Below are 16034 nucleotides of genomic sequence, written 5' to 3' on the forward strand. Positions count from 1 at the left end.
ACTTTTCTATGACTACGGCTGTATCATTTCCATATAAACCAATAATGCTTTTCGCCGCTATGGTAACAAGTTTGTTTATCTTACCACCACGTTATCTATTATGTTAGGTTGTAACCTAAGATAACGTGAATAATTATAATTATTATTTTTAATAATATATTATAGTAATGTAGATAAATTAAAAAACTATTCAATTAATAACAAATAATGAGAACATAATAAAAGATCGATTTTAATTTTTACTTATTTTATTTTATATTAAAATATATGTAGGTTTTAAAAGTATAAAATATCTAAAAACAAACATATATACATTTTTTTATGTAATATGAGTTTTACATAAATTAAAAATAATACAACACAATATGAAACTTATAATAACAATATACAGATACAATTTTAAAAAATACAATACAGATTCAATTTCTAATAATACGCACAATAAAAAATATCCATTAAGAAATAATATATAAATACTTACATATGTGCATACATAAAATAAAAATTAAGAAATATTATCCCAATTGTAACATTAGCTTGATTTTATAATATAAATATTAATTAATAGAAATAAATTTATAATTTATTAATATTCTATGTAACTAACTAAACATTAAAAAATTCATAACACAAATAAAATAAAAATTGTGTTTTATTATTTTATTGTACCTATTAGTTTTTAATATCTGTGTTTGTTTACGCTTATTATTTTTCATTATCTGCAATATAAACATACATGTAAAAAATCTGCAAAGATCAACATAGTTTAATTCAACACTAACCTTACTAAGTATATTTTTGCACTCTTGATCATTTTTTTAAATAGTAGATAGTTTTAAAACCTCTATAACTAGACATTTGCAGATATATACATACATATCTGATAACAGTCCATATACTATTACTCTCCAAATATAACAAATATAGTGCACATTATCAATATGAAACCTGCACAGATTTTATACACAGTGTCATATTTGTCACATTGTCGGCTCTACGATGGTTGTTGAATTCCAGAACCGACTCACTCATCATTTAAAGAAATATCAATGTAAATAAGCTGCTACAATGTGTATATCGATACTGGCGTCCAACATGTAAAGCACACCCACATGATGCAGTTATGGTAGAGATTGATAGGGACAGTCACAGGGTAAAAAGGGAGGCAATAAGGAAATAACGAGGCGGTGATCATCAATGTTTTCCCTTATGACACATCACATATGTAAATATATATTTAGAATTACAGTTCCATTCCATTACATAACTAAACACAACAATAACATCCTATTCCCGCAGCATCTTCATCTCGTACAAGCTAAGCTTTTGGTCGTTGAGATCATCTTCTGTATTTTCCACCTGAAAAAGGAATAGCAGCAATAAATAGCAGTATATTATAAACCAATCAAATTCACGAGAGAAACACTCACTTCAAAACCAAAGCAATTCTCCACATCTTTTTCCGTGTTCGCTGGCTCCTTGCCATTGACAAGCTCGATATTCTTGAAACGAGTCGTAGCAACCTCTTTCTCATCTGATCAAGAAAAAAATGATGATATATAATAAAAAGGAACATCTTTAACTGCTATGTAAACCAGTCAAATGAGAATAGACAAATATAAAATCCTCAATAAACTCCAGGTACAACAAGAGGTAAAAGCATTGATTACTATTCAAGCTAGTAAATCTCCATAGTAATATTTTGAGTATTTGCCACTATAAAGCTCATAATACTTTTAAATACTTGTACATGGAGATCAATCTTCAAATTTTAATAAGATATTGACTGCTAAGTTTTTGATAGCTAAATGGAGTTTTTCTATATCAATCACCTCATTTTTTTAAAATCATTTTGGTTAGTTGATTACTGCCTTACAATAATACAAGATAAAAAAACACTCTCACCTTCTTTTTCACCCATCTGGTCTGAACTGTCCTCTGGCATCTGAATAACTTCGAAAACAACATAGTGAGGCATGTCATCGTTAGGATCCTTTGATTCATCCTCCTCATATTCCTCCTCTTCATCTTCTTCTTCTTCGTCGTTTTCTTTATCCTAAAATACAACAATTAATATAATTAAATACAAAAATGTAAAATCTTGTTTTTATGTCTATTCTAACCTCGGACATCGAGTTGAGCTGTACCTTACGCTGCCTGCCCAATTTGAGCTGAAGACTCTGCTCGTGAACTCCTGATTCAGGATCGTGCATCGCCATGTGCCTGATGAGGTTGCCCTTGTGTCTAAAGTGTTTACCGCACTCGACGCACTCTTGAGTCTTCTCCTTCGGCAAAGGCGCAATATACTCGGGATTGTGATACAAATTTTGATGACGTCTCAATAGCTGCTTTTGTCTGAAAGATATCATCAGCGTTAGCAAGGGAGCGTAGCATGCAAATAAATATTTGAAAATGTATACTACCTAAAAGACTGCTCGCAATGTTCGCAAGCGTATGGTTTTTCATCGGTGTGAACAAGCATGTGCGAAGTCAGGTGCCTCATGGATGCTGATGCATACGGACACATGTCACACTTGAAACATTTTTCCCCATCGTGGGTCTGTAAATTTAATTAAATTAAAAACTGCAATACTACATAACAAATCCAAATATGTTCAATTCTATTATTGATATAGGATTTTTCGATTCGATTACAATGCTTTTATTATATAATAAGGTTTATGACTAAAATAAAACTTATAAAATGATCTTAATGGATTACCTTGATGTGTGTTTTGAACGTGTATCTATCCGGGAACGATTTACCGCATCTTCTGCATTTCAATGGTTTGTCGGACGTGTGTAGCTTTTGGATGTGAATCCTCAGGTCGGTTTTGCGGCCACAAGTAGTCGGACACAACTCGCATGCAAAAACCGGCTTTTCAGCAACGTTGTGTCTGAGCTTGTGAGCCTTTAACGAGTTTGACTGCGTGAAGCACATGTTACAATACTCGCATTGGTATGGCTTTTCACCTGTGTGCGTGCGTAGATGTCTCTTCAATTTGAATGTATCGGGCGAAGCGTATGTGCAATGGGGACACTAAAAGGACATAATAAATCAATTATTCACAGCTTATTAAAAATATAAACTTTTTTTAATCGAAATATTATAGTATAACTACTGAATCAACACACATCAAGCAAATAATTATTATATGTACTTAATGTGGCCGAGTGGGTAAAAAGTATGGAGTAGAAATATAATATTCCTTGAATAGTACTTGTGGAATCAGTCTGCAAGGTTTGAACAATCAGCGTGGAAATCATAATAATATTTGTTTATCTTCTTAATTAAATATTTTGCCTTCTTGCAAACTATGTTTAATGACTATATAGATATAAACTCAAATAAATAATAAGATGTTTTGATGAACTCATTTTAGCGTGTATATTATAATACTTTTCAACTGTTCTCTATAATTGCAGAATTTGTAGATAATTAAGAAGTTGCATCATAGAGAAATAATCGCACGTGAACTCAGCGTATCAGGTCAAAATTAAATGCAAAATCATCTTACTGTGTGATCAAAAGTAGCGTTGGATTCATGGCATTTTAAGTAGTCAGAGTCGTAAAAAATCGACCAACTCCAACTCCTTTCTTTTCTTTAACTTGAAAATTGAAGATAAAATAAATTTTATTACTTACAATCCCAAAAATCTTCAAAATGGGGAATTCCTTTATATACATATGTATTAGCTGATTCGAAAGGTTATTTGTTTACTTTTTTGCCTTATTTCGGACACGTTACATCGGAAAATTTTAATAATTCAAAATATCCTTTTACAACTAATATTGTTTTAGCCTTACTTATTAATAATGTACATTAATAATCATTACTGGATGTAATTGTTTTTATGTGTATAACGATGGTTATTATACTAATTTGGAACTTTATAGAGCACGGGTCAAAACATCGTGCCCGCAAAGTAATTTTAAAGTGCCTGTTTAAATATCTAAATTCCAAATTTGAGATATTTGAACAATACACTCATAGTTGTGTGGGGGTTATTATTGAAACTCGCGCACTAAGTCACTGTAACCAAGGTAATTATAAGAATGAACATGACAAAAGACCACCACAATAGCCCTTGTTATGTCCAAGGGGGAAGGGAACAAGTAAACACATTGTAATTACCTTCCAATGCAGAGAAAAAACATTTCTTTGTTGCGTAACAGGTGTGTAAACAATACACCATCAACGACAAAAAAACATTGTTTAGTCACATTTAACCCGTTGTACAATTCGACCTTCAAAAGATGTCCATCTAGCAAATGTCACTTTCTAGAAACGTGGACATATTCCATTGGCCGAATAAACAAGTGCTACAAGTGGCTGAATGGACGCTGCATGGTTATGATTCGCCAGTTTTTCATACCTAATATACTTAAGGCTGGTCTTCAATGGACGAAAGGCAGACGGTCAGACGGCCAGAGAGCCAGAGAGGAACATAGAACATGCCACCGAGAGAGGAACATTGCCAGACTACGAGACCTCAGAGAATTATCCACTAGACATTATCCCTCAGCCAGTTTCTCCACTAGCCCTCGGAGAAAATCTATACTCGCCCACCATAGTTTGTTGTAATATATGTAATATTATACAACAAATTATCACCAGTTTCCACCGGCGATTTTACCCCTTAGGGCTAGAAACCTTAAAGTCGTAATGAATAGTTTTAGTAAAAATTCTTATTTTGTATTTGTTTGAAGATGGGCAGAATTTGAAGATCTTATCAAAAACATAGAAATGTATGATTCAGTAGGGGAAAGGTACTTTTTAAATTTATTACTGCAGGTGAAAAAGTTTCTATTATCTAGAAATAAAATTTGTTTAAAATCAGAGCAAAAACCTTGTTTAATTAAACTTGGCTTTCTAACTGATTTGTCGATAAAATTTAAGGAATTAAATTTGAAACACAAGAGTAGAAATCATCATATTGCTTCTATGATAAGTACAGTAAATGCATTTAAAGCTAAATTAGCGCTTTGGAAATCACATACGGAGAAAGACAATTTATAAAGATATTACATATCTGTGAAAACCAGCATTCTCATTTATGTCTGCCTCTTAAGAAGGCGTAATTTTTGTTTTTGATGAAGCCTTCCCATAAGTAACGAGTAGAAAAAAATTATATTACCAAACAACAAAGAATTATAGCCAATTAACGCTAAACGAGGGCAGGTACCACATATTTTACAAATTTATTGTCATAAATAATATAAGATAAGCGAAATTGATAATTTTGTACTTCACAAATATTTCAATTTTATGCATATGTGAAGTTCCGAGTCCATAAATATTTTAAGAAATGGTCACCTTACTATATATTAGTGTAATGTCATTGATTGTTAACCAGTGGTCTTCAAAAGAAGTTTAAAAAATCGAATATTATTGAATTTTCGTTTTTGAGCTATATTGTTAGCACATTGAATACGGTGTGCACAAACTAATGCGTTTCAGAAACAAAATCACACGTTAAACTGCATATTTACCGTAACGTATTTATTTAGTGCTTTAGCAAAATATGTTACTAATATTATATTAACCAAAATAATTTAAAAAAATCGATACCTAAAATTCCTGAAGCTCAAAACTCAGGTAAAAAAGGTTTCAAGGCAGTGTTTTCTTATTTTTATGAATATATCCCACATATTATATATTTGTAATAATTAAATCAGTTATCATAAAACCGTAAACCGCGTACCAAGAAAATAAAAATGTATTTAAATAATTTTTAACACTTTACGGTCAATATACGCGGTGATAGTCGCAAGGCACCCAACCATGCAACTTTGACATTTGCACAATGTAACAGGCAAACAGGTTTCTTTCAACTAACTACTAGCAAATACAATGAAAAACGCACTCACCTCCAATAGAGATACACACTAATATTTGAAGACTGATCAACGCATGAAACGCGGTCTTGCACTTATGTGGACTTCTGGCCTAAAAACTCATTCATCATCACTGGGATTATTTATATCTTCTTTGTCTTCACTAGAAGGTTGAGAAAGATGATCTTCAAAAGTTTTTTCTCTTTCATTCTTTTTTTAACGATCACAAAATGGTTAAAAAAAAAACAATAACACAATATGTGGCGACCACACAAATAGGTCCACATTTGAAAGGGCCATTGTCTCATTGTTAATGACTGTGACCAAAAACGATCATTCATTAACAATCAGACAAATATCATAGAACCAGCCTGAGAGACGGTCCGAAACACCGAGAGAGGGGCGATCCACCAGGAGCCACTCAGTCACTAGCAGCCATCCGAAGGGACCAGCTAAGCGCCCTCACCGACAGACCTGAAGATCACTCCTGGAACTCCCGAACCACCAGCCGCACGAAGAATCACACCTGACACTCGCCGCACGCAGACACAAGAGCCTGAGGATCATCTACGGGCATCACCACCTGCGTCAACTTCACCGCAGTTGGGAGAAATGTCTCGCCATTAATCGTCCATCATCGTATGTAAATATTAACTAATAAAAAGTCTACTTAGATTCACACAAGAGTCTCATTGGCCGCGAGGTCAACCACTACTAGGGCCAACACCCTTAAAAATATAATATCACGATGCCGCCAATCTTGCAAATGGCAAATGCCTCAATCTTCCCCCCCCCCTCCCCAATGACATCTCTGCTTTTTTATTACTTACGGCTTTCGAATGTATTCATTAATCTCTAGTATGAGGTTTGCCGCTAATACTTGGACATATGCATACCACCGGTTGGGAGTCACTGAAGTAGGTCATTGTTAAGGCTGATTTACACAATGCCAATCAGAATGCCAGTTGAGGTTGTCAGTTACTGGATGCCAGCGACTAGCACTGTGTACGCTTAACGCCACTCACTGGAGAAGCCAATGCGCCACTGACGTGCCAGCAGCTCTATCAGAACAAATATTTTTGTTTTACTGGTACGCCGGCTCCCCCCTCCACCACACTACAGTACTGGCGAATGGTGAGTGGCGCTTTTTCTCAACAATAGTTCTTTTAGTTGCTGGCACCGTGTAAACGGTAAGGCGCCAGTGATTTGGAATGCCAGTGATCCTCCAGTCAACTTCCAGCTGGCATGCCAGCAATCGGCAGCGTGTAAATCAGCGATTATTGAAATGATGCATGAGAAACTGGGATAAAAACATGTAACGATGTATCCACACTTTTTTGTTGGCAACAGTATTAAAGTCGAACGGTCGTGCGAATATCCTCACGTAAATCAACCGTAAAGTGTTAAAAATAAAGAAATTATTGTAGAGGTTAGTTTAATATTTAAAAAAAAAACTTTAGCTTCTAATTTTTGCAAATCAGCATTTCTAGGAATAATTCACGGTATGCAATGTGTTAATAATATTATTCAAAACTTATGATTTTAATTTTTAATAAAAATTACTCATTTTCAATTTTTCTCGAGTAGTCTAGCTATCTAGCACTAAAACAAGTTCGAGTGCAAAGGGTTAATAAATATATATTTTTTTAAATGTATCGCATATAAATAAGAAAGATAAGATTTTTAAAAATAATGTATGTTTTTTATTTTTTTAAGTCATTTATCAGGAGGAAATTTATGAAAATAAGCGTGGAAATATATTTAACCAGATGGTCTTTACCTTGTTAGACTTGAGTGTTTCATTTAAGTAAAAATAAGTTTATTTTTACAATTATAACACAGAACGTACTTGAAAAGGTCTCTCTCCAGTGTGGCAGCGGGCATGGCGCTTTAGCTTGGACAATTCGACGGAGGCATATTCGCATTCATCACACTTGTGTGGTTTTTCATGAGTGTGGCGATAGCGAACATGGCGTACAAGTTCTCCTTTAAATTTGATACAAATTAAAATGTGAGACAATTTAAAAAAGTAATTTAACTAAGATCTAAGCGAGTATACCTGAAGTGGTGAAGGCACTACCACAGAAGCGACACTTGTGCGGTTTGGTACCAGTATGGGTGTTGACATGGTTTTGAAGCGAGGCCAACGTTTTGAAACCTCTCAAGCATACGGTGCACTTGTGCGGTCTCTCGTCGGAATGCGACTTCATGTGCCTTGACAGAAGGTATCTGAGGAAAGACAGCAAGTAAGTTTCATACTAGAAAATTCTGGTAATCAAATTCAGATGCTCACTTTTTTGAAGTTGTATACGAACAGTATGAACACATGTGAGGTTTAGTTATTGGCTGCTGTTTTTTAGTGAAGGTTTTCAATTTATCGTCTTCGTCTATACAATCTAATTTGTGATTGCTGTCTTCCATGTCTTCGTTTTCGTCAAAATCGTACACAGTCAAGTTGCTGTCAATCTCGGGTACGACGGTCTGTGTCTTTTCATCTCCTTGTTGGACGACAAACACATAGCTCACATCCTCCGATGGCACTAAAGTAATTGTTTGAAATCCTTCAGCTGTATCGACGAGCATCTCATTATTCGAGTCTTCAGCCAACATGATCTAAAACAATATATAATTGAAGATTAACTATGACATAAATATTCAAAAAGATTAAATTGTCAATTCTGACTTGATTGTTGCCATTCAAAACATCGCCGACTGAAGTTATGACTTGTTGCGAATCCGTCTGATAGTAATAGTGGCCCTGCGAATCCACAAAATACGTCCCATTGGTGGCATCTTCGTCGACAACGTTCTCTTCGTTGGTTTCCACTTCTACAATAAAGACAAATAAGAACAATCTCCATTAAATAATGTAAATTAATAATGACGTACCCCTGATTTCGACGTTGCCGGGAAGGACCGTGCACTGTGAAACATTAATTTCACTTCCATTTTCTTCGATTTCTTTATTAAAAGTATTGATGTAGGACTGAATAAGAGAAGTGCTGTTCTCTTCTATTTTGATGCGTGTTTTCGATGCCATCTTTTTGGACATTTGTGCTTATTTTATTATAACCTGAAATATTAATTAATTTGAATTTCTATGTCTGATTTATTAAAGACTTGATATGACATTTTGCAGAATGTTCTGATAGCTATTAGACTAACATATTTTTTAAATAATTTAATGTTGGTAGGTAGGATTCAGTAACGGACTTTTTAAGTACACATAATTTTCTTTCTTTTGCTTTCGATATTAATTGATAAAAGTTCTATAATTTAATGAATCTGGATTACCGTAGCGTAAATTTATTCTCTTATACTTGCAAGGAATTTTATTGAACAAAGCTGTGTAAAATAAAAATAGAATGCAGTTGATTGTTAAGGCATTGAACATAATATTGAGGCGAGAATGTGCTTATTCTCATTCGCCGTTTTGGTTCCAATTCACATTGCCTTTACTGTGATAATTAATAAGCTAAAAGGACAGTTGTCCAATGTGACAAGAATATACTTAAAATATTAATATTTCTCAGATGGTCAATTTTAGGTCCAATAAATGTAGAGCATCGCAACTAGGTGAATTACCATTAATTGAAAATAAACATTTGCTTGTACTTTAATAATTTTATTGTTCATTTAATAATATTTTTCGGCAATTTATTTTGGGGCGAGCAAATTATTTTTTATTTATTAAATTTTAAATGTCATTAATAAACCTATTACCTTAAAATTTTAAACCACAATAAATACTGCAAATAAATCTGAAATTTGGAATAATATCAAAAAGATTGGATAAAACAAAGTATTTTGCAATCATTGCAATAATAGATCTACGAGCAATCTTCATAATCATCTTAAAACAGTTCATAAAATAATAACTGACAAAAAAACCGAAACGGCTGACGAACACGAAAACCCTCCTGCCTTCAAAAACAATTAGAAATTCGCAATTTTGTAAAAAAAAGAGCAGCTTAGAAGTAATTGCAGAAAAACTTTCTGCATTAGACGGAATTTCCATTAACGCCATAACAATGAGCTCTTTCTTACGAAAATATATACAATTATACATTTTATGAAAACGCCAAACGGGAAACAATAAATAAATTGGATCACAGTAAGAAGGATAAGAAAAAATTCTCTATAACATTATATGAGTAGACTAGCAAAAAAATTGAAGGTATTTAAATGATAACATTAACCATAATGTAGAAAAAAAATATTTCGGCTTAGTTATAGTATCTAGGTCATGTGATGCTTAGAAAGTATTAAAATTGGTTTCTGAAAGACTAAAATTCTTTAAATAACATTCGACACAGTTGCAACTATAATGATGGTGCCACCGTAATGTTTTTTTCGCAGCAAATATCAATTATAATTAATCAACTATGCTATTCACACGCTGTATACTTAGCTGTAACTGATGTGCTGTATAAAAATAAAAATAGTGCGAAAATCGATTTATGTGTTACAAGCAAAGAATCGGAAAATGATAATGAATATGAAAATGACTGGAGAGGAAATTCAAAAATCTGTTGAACTTCTAGATAAAGATTGTGAATTCCCTGTATTGTCTGACAATTAAAACGCATCAATTTCTCAAATTAGAATTTTTTTTCAGAAAGTCATCATAAGAAATAACTTTCTTCAGAACTATGTGAAACAAAAAATGGGAAAATAATCAAGTCTAACAGATGTATGACAATATATTTGTGGGTATTTAATATAATAAATTACACCATATTTCGTGATTTATTGAACTTCAAATGATAAGACAATATAATAGGTGACATTTGAAGTCTTTTAAAAACCTAAAATGAGACCAAAAATCTGTTTCAATTAAAATTAAAATAAATACATTTTTTATGCAATTTATGTTTGGACATATGATAAGAATAACTTGTAAAAAATACAAAATGTACGATAAAAATAACAAAAACTAAAAACCAAAAGAGAATTTACTTTACGAATTAATGTTTATTTCCAACATTTATTTAGAAAAAACATACTGAGATATATACTGTGTATTTATTAATTTTATGATTACAGAATAGAGTATAGAAAGATTATAATTTATAGGAAAAATATAAAGTCAAAAACATCTTACTTGAAGATCATATTATTAGAAACAAAACAAAGTAGAATAACAGAAAGATATTTAAACAAATTAGTTTTATATTTTATAGAGTTAGCTTAAGCTTATGGTTTAGTGTCACAACACTGCATTTTGTACTAGTGTGAAGTTAGCAGTATATTTACAAAATGATATCATCTTGACAGTTGCTCTCAAGCTGTCATTGTGTGAGGTTGTGAATTATTTGGTCTTGTTTTATAATTTAAAAATTTTGTTTTTGGTGTTTTTGCATTTATTTATCTAGAAAAGTTTTATGAAGTACATTTACACTAACACTACTTTCTCCTAATGACATATGTGGTTAACCTTTACACGCCCAGCGGTCCTGTGTGGAATCGCGGATTTGCGTCGGTAGGTGCCCAGCGGTTCCATATAGGACCAGTGGTTTTGTTTTTAAATGTGGCCATTCTGTACATTTACATAATTTCAAAATCTCTAGGCTTTCCATTTGTTATTGGTTCGTGAACTAATAGAATTGGGTGGGACTAAAAAATTATCAGTGGAACAATTTATTATTAGATTAGAAGTCAAGCACTCAGAAAATTGTCCAGGAAAAAACAAGAACAAACTTGTTACTGAGCGACGGCGCCAGCACGATTTTATTGCTTTTGACTTCTGAGAAGTGAAAATTGTTTTTGCGCCCTACTATTGACCAAAATTCGGTTTGAATATACTTTGACCAATACTCTCATATCATAAGTCCATAGTAATATCAGTAAGGATAGCTATCGTATTTTTAAAACATAGTGTAATATCGCAGTGTAGACTAACGATGGAGCAATATGCGAGATGCAACGTCTGTCTGTAATTCTTCTTCCGCTTGTTTTACCCTTAGAGATGAGTTGGCTTAATTTGTATTTTTGACTTGACCTAATGAATTTTTTTAAATTATAATTAGTATTAGAACTTTCATTAGGTTAGGTATGGGTTTAAACAGAAAATGTACGTTTCGCAACTGTCAAATAGTTTCATATTAAATTTTTTTTTTTAAATGTTCCGAAACTGAAGTTGGATCAACCTTTATATATGATATTCTTCAGTGTAAACAATGTATCGCAAAAATCTATCGTACAACTGAAAGACTATTCTCGATTAAAATAAAACGTTCGGCCTAATTAATCCTTGCGAAGTTATAGACCTGTAATAGGGTACAAAATAATAAATATATATCAATTGATTCGTCAACATCAACTTCACGATTCAGAATTAAATGCTCTCAAAATATATTGTGTAAATATTGAGTACAATTATAAACAGTAATATAATATATTTAAAGAAAATATATAGGTAAATGTAAAATCAAAACTTTTTAAATTGAGAACCATGGATAACAAATCACTCGTTTTGGTTTTGAGCGGTTGGCAAACTTTGATGGACAGATTGAAATTCATCCGGAGGAGATCTAGAGAGAAATTCAAAAAAGATGCAAAGGGTAAACACCAATATATTATATTATTGATGGTACAGTACGTCAAGCCCAATATATAATAGATAGAATATTTTCAAATATTCCCAATTATTCCATGGACCATGACATAAGGTAAGAGGGTTACTGAGTATCTCAATTCTAACAAAATACCAGTACTCACCGATAGAAATTCCTTGGGAGCTCACAAAAAAGGGAATTAATTGCATTAGATATAATTAATAGCAAGCTAAAGTAATAAATGTCTGTCGCAATAATCCTGGCAATCAAAAAAATGCAATCAAGTAAATAGAAACTATACTACGATAGATCAAAGCTATCATTTCCGCCAAAAGTGTAAAAAAAAAATATTTTGTACATTGGGTAAACTGAAAAAATGATGTCTTTAAAGTAAAGAATGATCCAGCTTCAGTTGGATCACCATTTACATTATAGCTAATTGATAATGTTCAGACATGGTCGGACTGTAACAGTCAACGGTGAGCGCCATAGGCGTATAACTGATTATTTTTGACATGAAATCGAAGATATTGATGTGGAAGACACGCGGTTCCAACAAGACGCTTTTTTTGGACTTGTCAAAGTATACACAGCTCTTAGCGTAACCCTTGTTGGGTTACGCTAAGAGTTGTGTATACTTTATATATATTATAAGTCCAAAACGTTGGAGCATATAAAAAACAAGTTATGTACGAAAAAGTCATCGAAAATTACATCAAAAAGATCGGCCACTGAAAATATTATTATATTCTTTTTTGAAATGAATGAAATACATCAAATGTTCAATTAATAAAAAAAATCCGAAGATATCCCTAAATTTGTTTTTTTTTTAAAAAAATCGGAAACAAATTGGGTCAGCCTTTATAAGATCACATGCAGAATATATTACACAGGAAAAACTCAAATATTGCACCTTAACTTTTCAAATCATCGGAAGATCTACTTTGGAATACAATTTTTATATTAAATAATTTTGCAGAATAGTACTGTACATTTGTTTTTCATTGTAAATAAACATCATTTCTTATAAGTTTACCCAATATTTAATATGTAATATGCAATGAATGTATTTATAATAATAAATATAACATTTAATTATACAAATAATGATAAATATTGATAGTGTTTTTAATAATATGATTACCTGTTTATACATATATGGTACAAACTTCATATTATATAAGTTACAACCTAGCTCGATTAAATCAACCATGAGATTATGAAGTAAATAATTTAAAGATCTGAATTATAATTCGTGTGAAATTCGAACACACGACCTTCAGTTTATCAGCATAAAAAATATTTAAAAAAATTGCTTTTAGCGATATTAAATCACACACGAGTGTAATATTTTTTTATTTTTCAAGCACGCGGTAAAAGTGTACCCAAATAATATATAATATAGGTAGTTTCAGAACTATGTTCTTTGTTCATTGAGAACCATCGATTGTAATAATTATGCAATTTGGAAAGAAATCCAGGTTTTATAAGGTGTTCGTTTGATGTAGATTTTTTAATATCAAATGATATATTATATGTTCATAATAATATGTATTATACTTTATTGAATAAGGTGTTGGACTATATAATACTACTTTGTCAATGAACATAAATCCATTACACCATTTTAATATTTGTTATTTATAACCCTGAATCATTCACGCTAATATAGAGTATCAATAGCGATGATGTATTTGTTACTATGTGCGATTGTAGTGTTTTTTTGTATTTTGTGTAGAAACGAGTTAGCTTACTTTGACATTCTATTCTGTAGCGCTTACGCTTATAAGCCGAGTCGTCGGTCTGTCAGATCGAAAATGACGGCGAAGATTTTGATGTAGACCAGCGAGAGGATCGTTCATTAAAATGTCGAGGCGCAATGCAATTATCGTGCGCTTGGATTTCGTGCCTCAATATTTGATAACACGATACAGCCACAGCCCTCTATCGTTTGTGACTCGCAAGAGAATCAGGGTTGCCAGTCGCCAAATTCAGAGTTGGATTGTTCGACACAATGAAAAACAGGCCGAAAAACATGCTATATTTTTTATTTATTCAATTTAACAAAATGATATATTATATATTACTAGTGCTAAATGCAAAAACCATAAAAAAAAAATACTTTTTTAGAAATAATAAATTTTCCATTACAATTCAATTTCATTTTTTTAACAACTTTATTAGTGTTTTTAATTGATAATTTAATGAAAAAGTTTCTCACTTTCTTTGAAACAGTTTTTATAACTTAAAATTACATTTAAGATATCTCGAGCAGTTGAAAATTTTACCATATTTCTTTTTGATAATATACATTTTGAACTGCCATTTGAATTTTTTTAATAATTTCTATTAAAAATCATCATTTTGTGCTTTAAAAAGTTTAACCATTTAAGAAAGGTAATCAATTTTTTTTCATAAAGTATTTTTTTTCGAATACTTCTTGCATTGTTTACAACGACGTTTTTCAGAAACAATACATAATATTAAATTTCTTGATTTTTCCCATGTTTATATCTTATTTCATATACATATTTGACTCAATATACTTAATAATAAGTATTATCTGTTGTGGCTTTTATTCCTAATATTTTTCATAAAAGATGTGGATTAATGAATAAGCAAATTCTAAAAGAGACTTGCTAACACCCTTAAATACATTTATGGAGAGAGTTGTCAGGTATAAAAAAAATAATTTGTAATATAAAAAAAAGAATGCTTTTAAAGTAAAAAAAAGAATGCTTTTAAAGTAAAAAAAAGAATGCTTTTAAAGTAAAATTAATTTCCATCACCCTCCCAACGGCGATATACAGTTATAGACAGCACGTTTTTATATGTTGCATTAACACTTTATACCGAATAATATAAAATTTTATTTTAAGATTCTGCCCTTGTAGTATAAATTAAAAAAAGCTATGAGGTTTTTGAGTAATTAATTCTAAATCTATGGTTATCGTATAATATGCACAGGACAATCAATGCCCATTAATTTTAATTAAGACTTAAATTTAAATAATTAAAAACCATATATTTCTAATAGTGACACCCCTGCTTAACCCGCGACACCGCAAGAGGGCGCAGCGCATACTTTGGGAACCACTGCGTTTAGGGTTAGGAGCGTATTTTTATTAATAATAATATTTAATTATTTTCATTATTATATTGCATTTTTTAAATTGCTCATTGTGTCTTTAATTGAAAATTATTATTAAGTCTAATAATTTTTAATTTAAATTAAATGAAATTCACAATAGGAATTAATTTTAATAATTCAAACTTGATAAAAAAAAGTTTAAATATTTTTGTTGTCCTCCGAATTAGTATGTTTATTATTAAAAATCGAGTATCATTAATTGTTATGTACATTGTACCAAAAACAAAAATAATTATAGATAGTAAAACGTAAAAAATATAAATAATAAATTAGAATGTAATTTACTTTAAACTTAATAATAAAACTGTTTCTGAATATTTATTGTCGAAGTATTTGATTTACAAGCGACGTATTAAAATACTTATAAAAATCAGCTAAGTTAACAGATTTGATGAATGTGAACAAAAATTATCTTGAATGAATTATATAAATAACATATTTGGTGGACGGAAGATGACAGGTGGCAATGGCAATATATATATATATA

The 16034-nt window shown here is 31.4% G+C and overlaps 1 protein-coding gene across 2 annotated transcripts; it reads right to left on the reverse strand.

Annotated features, from left to right (window-relative positions):
* Positions 1 to 645: 645 nt before the first annotated feature.
* Positions 646 to 14404, reverse strand: LOC148234998 (uncharacterized). Of its 2 annotated transcripts, none has more exons than XM_088185944.1 (12): positions 14151 to 14404; positions 8729 to 8912; positions 8523 to 8668; positions 8133 to 8452; positions 7899 to 8068; positions 7689 to 7825; positions 2723 to 3040; positions 2424 to 2560; positions 2148 to 2355; positions 1906 to 2056; positions 1431 to 1534; positions 646 to 1359 (listed from the first exon to the last, which is right to left on the reverse strand). In XM_088185944.1, exons 2-12 carry the CDS (start codon positions 8889 to 8891, stop codon positions 1288 to 1290), a joined length of 1926 nt encoding a protein of 641 aa, XP_088042070.1. In that variant the 5' UTR covers positions 8892 to 8912; positions 14151 to 14404; the 3' UTR covers positions 646 to 1287. The 2 variants fall into 2 exon arrangements, with proteins under 2 accessions (XP_088042070.1, XP_088042069.1); XM_088185943.1 differs by having other exon boundaries at positions 709 to 1359; positions 2124 to 2355.
* Positions 14405 to 16034: the final 1630 nt, after the last annotated feature.

This window comes from Plectrocnemia conspersa, unplaced genomic scaffold, assembly GCF_051122295.1.
Source record: "Plectrocnemia conspersa isolate PC_06_02 unplaced genomic scaffold, ASM5112229v1 ptg000005l, whole genome shotgun sequence".
NCBI classification, from domain to species: domain Eukaryota; kingdom Metazoa; phylum Arthropoda; class Insecta; order Trichoptera; family Polycentropodidae; genus Plectrocnemia; species Plectrocnemia conspersa.

Excerpts from the sequence above, each read along its gene's own strand:
- LOC148234998 (XM_088185943.1), bottom strand. The coding sequence starts at position 8,891 with ATGTCCAAAAAGATGGCATCGAAAACACGCATCAAAATAGAAGAGAAC. Across the intron at positions 8,069-8,132 it reads TCGTATACAACTTCAAAAAA|ATACCTTCTGTCAAGGCACA; the intron begins GTGAGCATCTGA and ends GTCTTTCCTCAG. Across the intron at positions 3,041-7,688 it reads CTGGAGAGAGACCTTTTCAA|TGTCCCCATTGCACATACGC; the intron begins GTACGTTCTGTG and ends ATGTCCTTTTAG.